Source organism: Borostomias antarcticus (genome assembly GCF_949987555.1).
Source record: "Borostomias antarcticus genome assembly, chromosome: 4".
NCBI classification, from domain to species: domain Eukaryota; kingdom Metazoa; phylum Chordata; class Actinopteri; order Stomiiformes; family Stomiidae; genus Borostomias; species Borostomias antarcticus.
In genome coordinates, this window is record NC_140237.1 from 26,009,731 (window position 1) to 26,027,372 (window position 17,642).

Below are 17,642 nucleotides of genomic sequence, written 5' to 3' on the forward strand. Positions count from 1 at the left end.
TACATTTCTAATTTATTGAATTTGTGTATTTGCAATATAAATGTGGAATTGACTGAGTATTGGTGTCGATTTCTGCCCTGGGTTTTTGAAAATAAACTATCATGCTCAAATGTAAATTGCTGTCGCTTAATTCAAAATGAGAGGCCTACATGCTGATCTTCCAGTGCTTCCGCCTGTCCGTTCATCCGGAATATCCCCCAGTCCAGATTAGTTCCTCGATGCCTGAGAGAGAGAGGGTTGGAAGCGACGGGAGGAACAGACGGATTCCGAGCTCTCATGAACCCGTGCGGTGAAACTCATGGCCTCAATCTGGTTTCCGCGGTGCCGCTGATGATGAATTACAGCCGCAGAGAACATCTGATCTGTTACTATGTATGATGCTGTGTCGCTTATCCTACTACGATTGTCCCTGGACTGTGCCAAATGAATAAAAGCAGTTTCCCTCCCTACCCTCCCTCTATCGCCCTCCCTCTCTCTCTCTGCCTGTCCCTCTCCCTCTTTTTGCCTCTCCCTTTCTGCCCGTCTCTCTCCCTCCTATCTCCGTCTGTCTTTGCATCCAAATGTAACCTTAAACTTATGCTGAGTTCAAATCATGGGAGCGGAGGTAGGCTAGAGGTAGAACACATTCGCGCTTTGTTTGATGCGTGTCTTCCTTTGCCTGCACACAAAACGGCCAGAGAAAGGGAGAGATGAAGGAGGCCTACGGGATTTTAAACTCGGAGATTAGGTGCATGCGTACAAGCTGCTCATTCAAGCAAACAGCGCCCACGGCTCAAATGAACCTCGTTTAGTGCCATTACTTCAGTTGAGCCTGGACAGACCGCTCTCCTCTCCTCCGCTCCTTGGCTTCATCAGTGGGGCTCCGCGCTCAGCGACACCGCTGGACAATATCCGACGACCTAGCCTTTTAAAGGCAGATGTTGCATTTAGAGGCATCTTACACTTGTTTAAATGGAATTAGCGGTGTCTCTCCTACACACCGGGAGTCGCTGAAGAGCTGGGTTTTTTTCCGCGGAGGAAAGCTGGAGTGTCTGTTTTCCTATAGCCTATGCAATGGGATTAATGACATCGGAGAAAAGTTGGATTTTGTGAAGAACCTCTCGCTGCCTTCTTGGATCCATAACATGGAAAGATAAAGCGTGTTTTGTTCATAAGCTTTAGGAGAACGCAGAACCAGGCGAGGCCATGCACAGGGGTGAGTTCTCGCTATGAACATCGGTAACGGAGTTGGATCGGGTTGGGATCGGTCACGGTTGATCATGAATCGCTCTTTGCTCCCGTGTAGTTTTTTTTTTTTGTCATTGCCAATGTATCTGCTTATCAGATCCAAATTGACATTTTCTGAATTGTGTTTTAAATGTGTTTTTAAGAAGCCCCACGTTTCCGAATCTACAGGTTTAAGGTTATCCAAGCTCATTACTGAGTCTATTAGCTGAAATTATGTAGGCTAATTAATGCCTAGTTTATTTTAAATCCAACCGTCGCTCAAAGCTCCAATCTGGCAAAACCACTACCTAGCTGTGATTGCATGCATTGCCCGATTTAGCCTATGTTGTCAGGTAACCTATGGGGATAGTAGGCCAATATGTAAATGCAGTAATGTAGGTTGTTGAAAGGCCAAAAGTTATGCAGAATTTCCCCTCGAGCTCTGCGAACTCCGCGGGGCTCGTGGTGCTGAAGTGACAGCTCCTCATCTCACATCTGGGGCACGCGCCACAGCAGCGGTTCTACGGCTACAATCTGCTCTTAAATCACTGGCTTTATTGAATTTGAAACTAGAATGGGCTTAAGGCAAAACTAACCTATAGGACACATTAAATAATAATAATAATAACGACGGCACAGTCAGATTGAAAATTAATAGTACAATCTATCATAGGGCTATAGGCTATATTTTGTAACAATTACAGGTAAGGTCTAATAAAGGTAATAGATGCATTGTGTGTCCACAGTTGCGTGGTCCGCTAGTTCCATATGATTCTGGAGGCATAATGACTGATCGGTCCCTACACTGTTGCCTAAATTATGCGATAATAGACTATAGACCTATAGCAAAGGCAAGCCTGGGGCTAAATACTGTGATCATGTTCGTGACCATCACAGGCTGCTCCGTTCAAAACGCCACAGTGAGGACAGGCTTTCGATAGCACAGGCTCGTCGACAGACTGGAATTGGGAAACAAATATAATTTAACTATTTAAAACAACGCATGTGCAGTTTCCTTAGGCTAGTCGACAAAAATAGTCGTCCTCAGAAAACAACTAAACTGTGTGTAGCCTGTTTATAGCGCCTACTACGCCTATACATTTTCTAACAAATTTAGGAGAATATAGCCTATTGACAAGAATAAGATGCTATTCATCTCCATTCAGTGCTATTTATGGCTACTGTGCGGTGGTGTTTAAACAGACCTACAGCAGGCTGTCTGGCGGGGTCTGTCTGGGGTCCCACACCTCAAGCTTTTATTCATGAGTAATGAAGATGGATTAAGTGACAGTAGCCTATGTGTCTTGGGAGTGTGTGTGTGTGCGCGTGTGTGTGTGCGTGCGTGCGTGTGATTCTTCTGTGATGTTGTAAATGCACTCCCTGATTCCCTCTCTGCTTCACTGGATGTCCATATTTCATTATCCAGTCTATCAGCTCCACGCTCTCTCTCTCTTTCCCTATCTCTCTCTCCCTCTCTTTCTCTCTCTCTCTCTTTCTCTCTCTCTGTCCCCCCCTCTCTCTCTCTTTCTCTTTCTCTTTCTCTGTCTCTCTCTTTCTCTATCTCTATCTCTCTGTCTCTGTCTCTGTCTCTGTCTCTGTCTCTGTCTCTGTCTCTGTCTCTGTCTCTGTCTCTCTCTCTAATGTGATAGCAGCCAGCCAGTAGGGGTAAACCTACATGGGTTTATCAGGAAACAGTGTTGTGAGCTGAAACACAGGGGTACTGTAGTGAGGCTTGTACCAGTGAGGCTTGTCCCAGCGCTGATAACGTAGCATAGCTCTGTTGCTGCTGTCTGCTGTTCCTGGTCTTCTGGTGATGTGGTCAGTGCCTTGGCTTTAGCTCAGACGGCTGAGACACTTTGTGCCAAACGGGATAACGGATAACACAACCGGAGAGCCCAAATACTGGCTGCTGCAGTCTGACAAAGTTGATGTATATTGATCTACTGTAGTCTGACAGAGTTGACATACATAGGTCTACTGTAGTCCGACAGAGTTGACGTATATTGATACTGTAGTCTGACAGAGTTGACATTTATAGATCTACTGTACAGTCTGACAGAGTTGACATATATAGATCTACTGTAGTCTGGCAGAGTTGATGTACAGTATATAGATCTACTGCAGTCTGACAGAGTTGATGTATATAGATCTACTGTACTCTGACAGATTTGACGTATGTAGATATACTGTATTCTGACAGAGGTGACATATATAGATCTTCTTTAACGATACATGCCGAGATGACTGTGTTGGCCCTGGTCATTTTTAGTTTGGGGGTATTTATTTTCTATATCATGTTCTGCTCTTGAAGCCAGCACTTTAGCTACTCTAGTCACTAAAGTTATAGCTCAGAATATTGAACTCTGCCCAGCTCTGCTCAGTGATGTGGAAATGGTGTTAACAGTGTCCCATATTCCATTCAGAGTCAGAGGACATCTACAAGGTAACAGACCTGGACAGATGTATTCTCCCTCAGTCAGCAGTAGGTGTCATGGAGGAGATATCTTTCTTATATACCGTAACGTACCAGGGCGTACGTTTGGTTTGAGAAGTGGGGACGACAAATGTAGGAATTGTGTACCTTCTCCAGTAGAGCTACATCGCCTCTGTCCCATTCAATAACTGTGAGGGAGACAGACTGCTCATTTCAACATGAGAGGGGAACCTGACGCCCCCCCCGGTGGCTTTCATCCACCTGTAACATGCACCAGCTATATGTATGTATGGAGATGCACATGCTATGTATGTATGGGGATACAGCTCCAATATTTCTATGGTGATATTAGTCCCATTACCCTGTCTCTCTGAATGTGCTCAGCAAAAGGGAAATGTGAATTCTTTGCCTGTGCTATTGTCAGCATGGTTGCTGATTAAAAATTAGCGGCAGAGTGTCTGCATACCTGTGTGTGTGTGTGTGTGTGTGTGTCTTAGGATCAACTTGTGTGGTAATTTGCTAGTTCATTGACCCCGTCTCTTATGTTTCCTTGTAGAAGGCCACCCTCCACGGTGAACATAATGTGTTCTTTAATGAAAGAAGACGCCCTAGTAACCCACCTGCTTTGTGTCGCTTGTCTCCCTGCAGCCTGGATACTCCTCATCCTGGTAGAAGAGGGTTTTGCTCTGGCACAGAGGACTAAAGGTACCTCCTCAGATTAGGACAGATTGTGGTAGACATCTGTTTCACACGTACCCATGTGTTGTATAATCAGCATCCACATGCCTTATGAACATTATTAATCAACGTCCGCATGTCATATGAACATTATGAGGTCACAGATCAAGCCCTTGTTCTGGACTAGAGAATCATTTATACGGAGCTTCCTTAGGATAACCTAAATGCAATGCAATGCATTTTAAATGCAATTATTGGAAGTCGCTTTGGATAAAGTGTCTGCTAAATGACTGTAATGTAATGTAATTTAACCTTTGTCCAGTTCTTTTTTTTTTGCACTGTTTTAGTTTTGACTCTATGTGTGTGTGAAATTATTTGTTTGTTCACCCATCCATTAATTCCTTGATTCCTTGATTCATGTGTTTATTATCATTCATTGATTCCTGTGTTTATTTTTCTAGATTCTCTGGGTGATGGTGCCCCAGCGAAGGGTCCCAGTGACTGTGGCACCTGGGTGCGCAATATCAACGGTGGAGTCTTCACCTCCCCAAACTACCCCAGCACCTACCCTGCCAACAAGGAGTGTGTCTACATCCTGGAAGGTACGGGGAAGAGTCTTACCATTGTGTGGCAGTATTATGTACATATTTACACCTGCGCATTACAGGCAATCAGCCTTCTCCGTGAAAGCTACAAATCAGTGAAATACCCTGTCTGAAGAAGTGAGAGGATGTCGCTCTGTGAGCACTTTTAAATCTACATTGAAAAGCTTCTTAAAAGCTGGTCAGTCGTGCACTCAATGAGAGCGACTGGCCTCTCTCTGACAAGCATACATCTGTGTTGTGCTGTATTTTCTGTGTTCTCATGTTGTTTTTATTCTGTATCGCTTGTTGTGTTTTATGTACTCTGACCTGCCAAGGGGACTGCAGATGCAAATTAGCTTGAAGCTAGAATCTGGTAGAGTGCATTATATGTTGTCATAGTAGCCTATGCGTAATGTATATGTTTTAACTGTACGCTGTCCCTTTTAAAACAAAACAAAACATTTAAAAAGAAAAAAGAATACCTACCCGTAGATGGTCGTATAAGGAAAGGTTCACAACCGTCATAGTTAGACACACCTCCCCAACCAACCACATGCATTGTCAGCGCTGGTGTTGGTGCACGCCTGGAGGTCTATTACATTGTCAGTGCTGGTGTTGGTGCACGCCTGGAGGTCTATTACATTGTCAGTGCTGGTGTTGGTGCACGCCTGGAGGTCTATTACATTGTCAGTGCTGGTGTTGGTGCACGCCTGGAGGTCTATTACATTGTCAGCGCTGGTGTTGGTGCACGCCTGGAGGTCTATTACATTGTCAGTGCTGGTGTTGGTGCACGCCTGGAGGTCTATTACATTGTCAGTGCTGGTGTTGGTGCACGCCTGCAATTCTGTTACTTTGCACAACGTTCTCTATCTCTCTCCATTCTGTTCAGTTAATCCTGTCAGATACGGCTTTAGGAGGAGGAAAGACGTCGTTTGATTGGTCGGTTGGCTGGCTGGATGGATGGGTGTTTGGCTGCTTGCCAGATGTTTATGCAGAGCTAATGCTTCCATCTGTCTGTTCATCAGTTTAGATGTGGAAGAGCCATGTTGCTGTTTTCAGTGAGCAGAGACGCAGCGGTGATGAGAGTCTGGCTCTGTAGACAGGATGTGTACCAGCTCAAGGGCTCCCCCTGTGGGCGAAGCAAACCAACTTCGCTCCGTCAGGAGAGTCTCCTCTCACAGGCAAATGGTGCATCTGTGCGTCCAGACAGAGTGTTCTCCGAGGAGTTATAAATACAACATGATGATCCCCCCGTTCTCCAGCCCGGAGCTGTTAACAATGTGTTAGAACACTGCCCGGTCACACCGCCTGTCTGGGAGAAACTCCAGCAACTCGCACCCCCACACAAGAGGACATTCTCTCTGATCATCCATCATACCGTAATCCCAGACCAGACGCTCACAGTCACAGTTAGACAGTGAGATGTTTGATGCTGTGTTGGTGGTGGAGACTACAGAATACAGTGTGGTGGCCTGTGTGACTGCTCCCCGTCACATTCACGATAGAGAGTGTGTATCACCTTGCTTCAGCAGTCAGTAGGGTAACCTAGTAATGAATCCACCAAGACAGGCGTTATCTGGCCCTGCTGATGTGTGCTGAGCAGTGTGAGAAAGCAGGGGCGTCAGGGTTTATTCTTAGAGGGAATCTGGGTCATTCATCACATGAGGGCTGATTAACATGACGGGTGCACTTGTGAACTCCAGTACATGGCTGAGGTTTATGTTCTACCTCCAAGGCTGAGGCAAAGAGTTCAGGCATCGGGAAGTGGAAGGAACATGCTGACACGCCAGGGCTGTTCTGCTCAGACGAGCGTGCAAGGAGGCCTGAACATCCATGCATAAATGCACGCATGTACACTGGACATGGGCGCAAGGGTGGAAAACGGCCTGTATTGCTGTTTATTCAATTAGCTGTGCTTTACTGTGGTCACTGACTATCATGCTACCAGACGTCATCAGTCTGTTCCAGGACAGCGGAGTGATACAATAATGTCTCTCTCCCTACCCGCGTTCCTCCTGTCCTCTCTTCGTCCCCTTCCCTCCTCCTCCCTTCCTCGCCCAGCTCTCCCCAGACAGAGGATCCAGCTGGCCTTCGACAAGAACTACTTCGTCGAGCCCTCCTTCGAGTGCCGCTTCGATCACATCGAGGTCCGCGACGGTCCGTTTGGCTTCTCTCCGCTCATCGACCGCTTCTGCGGCCCAAAGACCCCCGGCCTGGTCACCTCTACCGGCCGCTTCATGTGGATCAAGTTCACCAGCGACGAGGAGCTGGAGGGGCTCGGCTTCCGCATCAAATACACCTTCATAGCAGGTTATGAACCTTCATAGCAGATAATACACCTGATAATACACCTTCATAGCAGATAATACACCTTCATAACATATAATACACCTTCATTACAGATAATACACCTTCATAACATATAATACACCTTCATAGCTGATAATACATATTCATAGCAGATAATACACCTTCATAGCAGATAATACACCTTCATAGCAGATAATACACCTTCATAACATATAATGCACCATATAATACACCTTCATAGCAGATAATACAACCTCATAACAGAATACACCTTCATAGCAGGTAATACATCTTCATAACATACAATACACCTTCATTGCATATAATACACCTTCATAACATATAATACACTTTCATAGCAGATAATACACCTTTGTAGCCTCAAAGGACATTATTAGCTGTGCTAGACGAGGTAAAACGATTGAATTGAAAAGAATAAAGATAACCCTTAGTGTGTGATCATATTCCTCTGATGGTGTTCACATACAGTGCATGGGGCTATAATGTGCTCTGCACAACAGAAGATTCGGAGATTGTAGAATCTTACACAGGGACGCCAGAAGGGTTTTTCTCAGCTTGTTTATCACACTCACCAGCGGCTGAGATATCCCCCTGCCTGTGGCCCTCCTTCTATCTGCTCAGCTTAAATGGGATCTTATCACCTGTCTCTCCGCTCACACATTTCTGCCGCGTGGAATGAGAGTTACAAAGAGTGTTTCTCGTTATCCTTCCAGACCCAGACTTTCATCTGCACGTGGGCGGACTGCTAAACCCCATTCCAGGTACGCTCTCCAATACATCCCCGTTCTGCTCTCCAATACAGTACCTTCCTACAATACCTTCTGCTTCCATCCAATCTCCCTGTTCCTCTTTTTGTATTTCTCCCTCTTTCTTCCATTTGATTTAATGTTCCCTTTATTCCTCATCTAATCCCTCTCCCCCCCCCTTTCTCTCCCTCTTTCTCCCTCTCTCTCTCTCTCTCCCTTTCTCTCCCTCCATCTCTCTCTTTCTCTCTCTCTCTCTCTCTCTCTCTCTCTCTCTCTACCCTTACTCAGATTGTCAGTTTGAGACCGGGGGTTATGACGGGGTCATCCGCTCCGGTCAGGTAGAAGAGGAGGACAAGATCAAAGCTGGCGATGCTGTGGACTGCATCTGGACCATACGAGCTCCACCTCAGTCCAAGGTCAACATGCTTCCCTGACCTAATCCCTCTCTTCTCTCTTTCTCTCCATCCTCATCCCTCTCTTCTCTCTTTCTCTCCATCCTCATCCCTCTATTCTCTCTCTCTCCATCCTCATCCCTCTCTTCTCTCTTTCTCTCCATCCTCATCCCTCTCTTCTCTCTTTCTCTCCATCCTCATCCTTATCTCCTGTGGCCAAATGGGTCATCTTGACGTCACTACAGAGTCCAGCCATGAAAATACACACACACACACAAATACGCAAACACACACACAAACACACACACACATACACACCACAAACACACATGCACAAACACACACACACACACACACACACACACACACACATACAGTACATAAATACACACACAAACATATATGCACAAGCAAACATACATATACAAACACACACACACACACACACATACACACACTCACAAATAACACACACAGACACATACAGGCACACATAAAGTACCTACATAAACGTGTACACACAAACACACAGACACACACTCATTGAGACCACATGAGACTGACAGTGGGACCCAGTCTGCTGTGTGTCCTGGTTCTAGCTGGGGAAACCGTGGGGGCTCTCTGGGATTATCAGCAGCTGGCCAGTGAAGCAGAAGCAGCAGCTTCAGCACACATGGAAGAAGGCTAACAGCAGTCACAGGCCAATGCAGATTTAGGGTTTCAGTTGTGTTAAGAAGGCTGGATTTCTCTGTGGGCTGAATAGACAAGGTGCTTTGGAGCATGGCAGGAAAGGGGTTGTTAGTGCCAGAATGGGCTGAGCATATTGAAATCTAATATGTTGTCTATCTATTGTCTCATGTAAAGCACCTTGAGTCTCATGTAAAGCACCTTGAATTGCCCTGTGGCTGAAATGTGCTATATAAATAAACTTGCCTTGCCTTGCCTTGCCTATGGAATCCCTGCAGTCGCCAGGTTGTCTACTCCTGTTTTGTTTGTTTCTTTCGTTTGTTTGTTTGTTTGTTTGTGGGAAGTCAAAAAAGCATCCTTCCTCATCTCCATTCACAGGGACTGAATGTGATTGGATAGGTAAAAGTCAGGAGTCCCTTACACAGCAGTCTGTGACCAATCAGGTCAGACGGGGAGACCACATGACAGGAAGGACACAACCATAATGCCTTTATACACATCTGTTTTCTCTTAGTTGTTTATTCATTATTGTTATGTTTTATCCGGGTGAGACAGATCTATCTTCGCTTCATGGACTACCAGATGGAACATTCCAACGAGTGTAATAAGAACTTTGTGGCGATCTACGATGGGAGCAGCGCCATCGAGAACCTGAAGGCCAAGTTTTGCAGCACGGTGGCCAATGACGTGATGCTGGAGACCGGCGTGGGCGTGGTCAGGATGTGGGCGGACGAGAAGAGTCGTCTCAGCCGCTTCCGCATGCTCTTCACCTCATTCGTTGACCGTGAGTAGGACTACCCTCCTCGTCCAATCACAAACCCTCACTTGGAAGCAGGAAGTGTAAAGGCACATTGGGTGATGTGAAGCTCACACACAGTATGTCCCTTACCCAATCAAAAGCCTTGCATGGTAGAGTACTTAGGGGGGAAAATGATTGATTCATTGTTATAGGGGGAGATTGGTTGATTGCTTAGTTAATTGATTGCTTGATTAATTGAATGTTTGATTGGTTGTTTGGTTGATTGGTTGATTGGTTGATTGGTTGATTGGTTGATTGGTTGATTGATTTGTTGATTTATTGATTGGTTGATTGATTTGATTGATTGATTGATGACATGCGTTACAACTCAGTGAGTGGCCGTCAACTTCTCCCCAATAGGATTAATGCAAATGTATAAAAAAATACCCGGGTCTGCTAAGCACAGACAGAGAATGAGTCAAGGTATTGACTCAACATTAGCAATTCACAGAATCATTCAGGACTGATGGAGAATGTCCTCCTCTCTCGTTTAGTGTCATTCAGCTCTAAATCCTCCAAAACACACCATATATGTAGAGCAGACGACGGTGAAAGACAGTCAGATGGACCGTTCTCGTCGACATCACCATTCATGCTAATAGCTAGCTGCCATTCAAATTCTGTTTTAATTAAAGCTTGTTTTGTTCAAATCAGTGATGTTAGAAAGCCAATTACTGTGTTCTCGTCCTCCCTCTGTGAGACTGGAATAATCTAACAGTTTCTTAATATACTGGTGGTCACAGTGTGACACAGTCACTGTAATTACCAGTCAGTCACAGTGGAAAAATTGTCATAGTCATGAAAGGTTTAATTTGAATTTTGAACCTAATGTTTTGATCAGAGTATGCTTTGCCTTTTTTCATGTTAGTTTTAGACTCATACTGTAAAAGGTTGTATGGAGGAAATTATTGTTTCTTCAGCACTTTCATTGAATGGCTGCTTTGCTTTCTGGACTCTGGGTGAATGCTAATATGGTCCTCAGCCTACAAAAACACTCTTGTTGCTCTTAATGACTTTCTAAATTAGGCTGTGGCGTCCTTCTTAAAGGTCTCTAAAACAATCAGAAGCACATTCCTAACAAGATCACACAGCTTCACCGGGATACACTGTGTTCTGTATCTGACCCTGGGTTTGACTCAGAGCCACAGACCCCAGGTTTTCATTAGAAGACGCGAAGGGACACATTTGTCTTCATAAGGCAGTAAACGAGACACCTCTGTGCCTCTTTAATCAACCCTTATACTCTGGTTCTAAACAGAAATCACTTGACACCCACTAGACACATGCGCTCAGAGCTGCCAGGCCCCCTTCGTCCTACCCAGCGTCCTCCTGGCCTGCGCAGCCTTGGCTGGTCTGGGAGGGGGATAGGGGACACCGGGGGACATGAACGAGCTCTGACACCGCTGTGAAGCACCAGTTTGAAGGCGAGAGCAGCGTAATCGGTTTGGAAGTGAGCGTCGTGGGAGTAGACGTGCCTGCTGGACAGGAGAGAGAAGGGTTGTTGTGACCCCCCCCCCCTAGTCTAGGTGTCAGGACCATTTAGCCCCGGGGACAGGACAGGAAGGTGGGCTCCCGTGCAGTGTGTGTGTGTGTGTGTGTGTGTGTGCGTGTGTGTGTGTGTGTGTGTGTGTGTGTGTGTGTGTGTGTGTGTGAGTGTGTGTGTGTGCGTGCATGTATGAGTGTGTGTGTGTGCACTGTATATTTGAGTGTGTGTGTGTGTGTGTGTGTGTGTGTGCGTATGCGTGTGAGTGAGTGAAATAGGAAGGAGGACCCGGTTCTAGCCTCTAACATCTTTACATTTACATTACATTACAGTAATTTAGCTGATGCTTTTATCCAAAGCTACTTACAATAATTGCATTTAACGTTGGAAAAGCCAATGTGCTTTCTAAAACAAGTGACTAAGAGCATAATCTTGTGCTGAAGGCAAAGTGCAAGAATAGCGATCTAAAATACAATAGGTGCTTAAGAGGGAGGATTGTGGTAGTACTTCTTGAAGAGATTAGTTTTGAGCCTGCAACAGCGACTCTGCTGTCCTTACATCAGTGGGCGGTTCATTCGACCACTGCAGGGCCAGGAGCAGAATGCAGAAAGAGGACATCTATCTCTTGGGTCACATTCAGTTAGTACACATCTCCACCAACTCACAACTCGCATCATAACAGACAGCTTAGTCAGAAGGGAAACACATACCAACACACACCTACATGTCACGCACACAAATCCTAACTAGCAGTTTGATGATATACATCTCTATACCGTCCCTGATGTCTCTGACGTCATCTGTGATGTCTCTGATGTCATCTCTGACATCACCTCTGATGTCTCTGACGTCATCTCTGATCTCTGAGGTCTCTGATGTCATCTCTGACATCACCTCTGATGTCTCTGACGTCATCTCTGATGTCTCTGACCTCTGATGTGTCTTCAATGGTCTCGTGTTTCCAGCCCCCTGCAACGCAAACACCTTCTTCTGCCACAGCAACATGTGCATCAACAACTCGCTGGTGTGTAACGGGGTCCAGAACTGTGTCTATCCGTGGGACGAGAACCACTGCAAAGGTCAGTCAACTTCACCGCATCATCACGACTTCCAGCTACTTTTAGAGTGGACTTCAACTTTGTGTTAATTACATTTAAAGCAGGGCAGAGTCTTTCTCCTGAGTATTAGTGATCTTTCTCCTGAGTATTAGTGACCTTTGAACTCCTTACGTATCAAAAAGGCCTGATCTTAGATCTTAGATCAATAAAGCTCTCTTGTCTGTTCCAGAGTCTAGACTGAATTCCAAAGGGGATCAAGCCTTTTCAGTAAAGGCCCCTAGACTCTGGAACAATCGTCCTTTAGAAATTACAACAGATCTGTTCAAAACTTATTTCTATAAACTTCCTTTTGATACGGTGTAATGTAAATAATATTGGTAATTACGTTTCTTTTCGCTCTGTGTTTGATTTAATGTTATATTGTGCAGAGTTGTTCCTATTATCATATTATATTTTGTATTGTATTGTTTTATATTGTATTTTGTATAGGCTATTGTATGTTGTATCTCTCCGTTATGCCTTTTGTACCATATGATTTTGTTCATGGTTAAGATTATTGTTATGAGGCGCCTTCTGCAATTCATGCTTGAGAAGCACTCTACAAATAAAGTTACTATTATTGGAATCTGTACTCTATAAAACAGATTGTTTCACTCTAATTTCCTAATATTCTCCTTCTACCCTATCCTCCTCTCCTTCTCCTCTCCCTTCCTACTCTCCTCTCCTCCTCTCCCCTCCTCTTCTCTTCTCCTCCCCTCCTCCTCTCCTGCCCTGTAGAGAAGCGGTCGAAGGGTCTGTTCCACCAGATCACGAAGACCCACGGCACTGTGATCGGCGTGTCCTCCGGCGTGGTTCTGGTTCTGCTCATCATCTCCATCCTGGTCCAGATGAAGCAGCCAAGGAAGAAGGTGGGTTCATGTTCATTTAGTTCGTTTAGTTTGTTTTTTTTACAGCTTGTTTTCAGCTCTGAAGCTTTTGTTGTTGTTGTTGTTGTTGTTGTTGTTGTTGTTGTTGTTGTTGTTGTAGTCTTCCACTGTACTCATGTGTTTTGGACATCTCTTTCTGTGCAAACGATTAAAACAACCTGAATCTCCAGGTGGTGGCCCGGCGGCCAGCCTTCAACAAGGCGGGCTTCCAGGAGGTGTTCGACCCCCCGCACTACGAGCTCTTCTCCCTGCGCGACAAGGAGATCTCCTCCGACCTGGCCGACCTGTCGGAGGAGCTGGAGAGCTACCACAAGCTGCGGCGCTCCTCCACCATGTCCCGGTGCGTCCACGAGCACCACTGCGGCTCGCAGACCTCGGCGGGGGGCAGCGTCAAGCACAGCCACACCACCCTCAGCTCCATGGAGCTGTCCTACCACAACGACTTCTCCAAGCCGCCGCCCATGAAGACCTTCAACAGCACCAGCAGCTACAAGAAGGGCTGCTACGGCTACAAACAGACTCACGACTGTGCCGAGCAGGTGATCGAGGACCGGGTGATGGAGGAGATCCCCTGCGAGATCTACGTCCGTGGGGGAGGAGGCGGGGCCGGGGGAGGAGTCAGTGGGGGAGTGGGAGGAGCCAGCGGCATCGCCGGGGGACACTGCAGTACCCTCGGCATCCGTGGCAACGGTGCCCGTAACAACACCAGCGTTGTCGACCCCCAGCAGCGTTCCATGTCCATGGACTTCTAGAGAGGAGAGGAGGTGATGGAGTTCTAGAGAGGAGAGGAGGTAGAGGAGTTCTAGAGAGGAGAGGAGGTGATGGAGTTCTAGAGAGGAGAGGAGGTGATGGAGTTCTAGAGAGGAGAGGAGGTAGAGGAGTTCTAGAGAGGAGAGGAGGTGATGGAGTTCTAGAGAGGAGAGGAGGAGTTCTAGAGAGGAGAGGAGGTGGAGGAGTTCTAGAGAGGAGAGGAGGTGATGGAGTTCTAGAGAGGAGAGGAGGAGTTCTAGAGAGGAGGGAGTTCTAGAGAGGAGGGGAGGTAGAGGAGTTCTAGAGAGGAAAGGAGGTGGAGGAGTTCTAGAGAGGAGAGGAGGTGAAGGAGTTCTAGAAAGGAGAGGAGGTGATGGAGTTCTAGAGAGGAGAGGAGGTAGAGGAGTTCTAGAGAGGAGAGGAGGTGATGGAGTTCTAGAGAGGAGAGGAGGTGATGGAGTTCTAGAGAGGAGAGGAGGTGGAGGAGTTCTAGAGAGGAGAGGAGATAAGGTGGAGGCCAGAAGAAGAGAAAGAACCCTCCATTCAGTCTCACGTCATGTTGTCCTTCCTTTTACCAGTCACACACGGAGGACTCTCGCATGCGGACCCAGCCTGTCCCTGGAGAACAGGACTCTACCACACAGGGACCGGCCCACACTATAGACCTGCTAGAGGTTTTACATCCCTTCACACACCATGCACAGATATATAATGTTTCTTCTTATAACTTATTTGAATCTTTATTTCAGTCTATTGTACTGTATATTAAAACACAGAGTATCAATTCCCATGCTGTTGCTTGGCTTTTAAATCTTTAATTTTACATTGCTTGATTTGATGAAAACTTCTTGGTTGATTGATTTATGGATAGATAGATTGATTGATTGATTGAGTGATTGATTTTATGGATGTAGCAGAAAATAAAATCCAAGGGATAACATGCAAAAGTGAAACATTTATTTCCAACATGGTCCCTGATAAGACGATGTTGATGGTAAAGATGATGATGATGATGATGATGATGATGGTTATGATGATGGTGATGATGATGATGATGATGACGTTGATGATGGTGATGATGATGATGATGATGATGATGATGATGATGATGATGATGATGATGGTGATGATGATGGTGATGACGTTGATGATTATGATGATGATGATGATGATGATGATGATGATGATGATGATGATGATGACGACGTTGATGATGGTGATGATGATGGTGGTGATGATGATGATGATGATGATGATGATGGTACTACATCATACATACAGAGAGCCCCAGCAAAGTCTGGGAAAAAGACAGCGTGATGTATTTGTTGTATGTGTCCTCTTCAATATCCTGGAATCTCCAGCCCATTTGGGGGATACAGGAGCTCAGATTCTGACCAATCAATCAAGACATGAGATGGACAAGTCCAGAGAGGCTGATGAGGACGATCTAGGCTGATGTTACCCACAGGCCGCCAGGACTGTGCTACATGGACCTCATGAGTGGGAGGCTGGGGATGCAAGCTGGGCAGCGCTAAAGACAGTAGTAAATCCTAACATTTAAAGTCATGATCCGTGGTTGCATAGCTGTCCCAGTTTCACTGTGCTCATCCCATTACATGTCTGACTGACCCTGGTTTAGAGTCAACTATCACCTTAAAAAGTAAATTGGTTCAAGTCAAGCGTGTGACATTTTCATGAGATACTGCTCGACTGAGAGGTTGTGGTCTGTATGAGATGTGTTTCACTTCAACTGTAGTGTAAAAGCAAGCACAACCTGTTCCCTGAGAGAGAGAGAGGGAGAGAGAGAGAGGGGGGGGGGGGAGCGAGGGGGGGAGCGAGAGACAGACATTGGCATCATTCTATTCTTTGCATCACTGGTTGTACAGTTTTACTCTGTTGGATTAAAAGAGAATTTACTCACCTCCCTGTGTATGTCTCTCACTTCAGATACAAGCATTGACTGGGAGATGAGTGGGAGATGGTATGATGCACATCTCTGGCACACAAACACAGTCTCTCTCTCTCTCTCTCTCTCTCTCTCTCATTAACACACAACACTAACTCAGTGAGAATGGCATTGGAGGTGGCTCCTTCCTCCCACCATCTCATGGCTGCCATGTTGAATCAGACATCGTCTCTGAGTAATCATGAGCTTCAAGGTCTCAAAAAGAGGACAGACACACAAACCTGCTATAGAGACCAGCAGTGTAGCAGGCCACCAGAAACCTCACTCCAATACATGAAGTACCTTCGTCAGTCTGAGGAGCTACTCATTTAGGACCAACGAAGCAGCCACTGCAGTCATACTATCCTGCAGTGGATCATATAGCACAAAATTTGTGAATTTCCCACAGGTAACTTTTCTGTGCTGGATATATACCTTTGATGTGCTGGATATATGCCTTTTCTGTGCTGGATATATACCTTTGATGTGCTGGATATATGCCTTTTCTGTGCTGGATATATACCTTTGATGTGCTGGATATATACCTTTGATGTGCTGGATATATACCTTTGATGTGCTGGATATATATACCTTTGATGTGCTGGATATATACCTTTTCTGTGCTGGATATATACCTTTTCTGTGCTGGATATATACATTTGATGTGCTGGATATACCTTTGATGACGTTTTTGTCAAAAGCAATCCAGCGGGCGAGTATTACCTACATCACACTTTCATCATCATCACCTACATCACACTTTCATCATCATCACCTACATCACGCTTTCATCATCATCACCTACATCACACTTTCATCATCACGTACATCACGCTTGCATCATCATCAGCTATATCACACTATCATCATCATCACCTACATCATGCTTTCATCATCATCACCTATATCACGCTTTCATCATCATCACCTACATCACGCTTTCATCATCATCACCTACAGTACATCATGCTTTCATCATCACCTACATCACACTTTCATCATCATCACCTACATCACACTTTCATCATCACGTACATCACACTTTCATCATCACCTACATCACGCTTTCATCATCTACATCACGCTTTCATCATCACCTACAGTACATCATGCTTACATCATCACCTACATCACACTTTCATCATCATGACCTACATCACACTTTCATCGTCACGTACATCACACTTGTATCATCATCACCTATATCACGCTTTCATCATCATCACCTATATCACACTATCATCATCATCACCTATATCACACTATCATCATCATCACCTACATCATGCTTTCATCATCATCACCTACATCACGCTAACTTCACCTACATCACGTTTTCATCATCATCACCTACATCACGCTTTCATTGTCACTATAGCTACCAATATTCAGCATATTATGAAGAGGAAATTAACTGTTTCCAATCACTTAATACACTTCAGCAACTAATTCCAGAATGATTCAATGTGGAATTTCAGAATAAAGGCCTTTCAAATCATGTATATTGCGCACTAAATCACAAGGTGTTCTGCTCAGAATACTATTAAAACAAAACTGTTTCCAATCACTAATTCCACTTTAGGCACATTCTAGAGGACCCCAGGTAGACGCAACTGTATCATG

The 17,642-nt window shown here is 45.4% G+C and overlaps 1 protein-coding gene across 1 annotated transcript; it reads left to right on the forward strand.

Annotated features, from left to right (window-relative positions):
* Positions 1-1,208: 1,208 nt before the first annotated feature.
* neto2a (neuropilin (NRP) and tolloid (TLL)-like 2a) lies at positions 1,209-14,076 on the forward strand (the record flags this gene model as incomplete). The annotated part of the gene is made up of 10 exons (XM_084437402.1): positions 1,209-1,218; positions 4,289-4,345; positions 4,804-4,920; positions 6,964-7,212; positions 7,947-7,994; positions 8,268-8,395; positions 9,614-9,842; positions 12,306-12,419; positions 13,176-13,306; positions 13,495-14,076. 10 exons carry the CDS (start codon positions 1,209-1,211, stop codon positions 14,074-14,076), a joined length of 1,665 nt encoding a protein of 554 aa, XP_084293528.1.
* Positions 14,077-17,642: the final 3,566 nt, after the last annotated feature.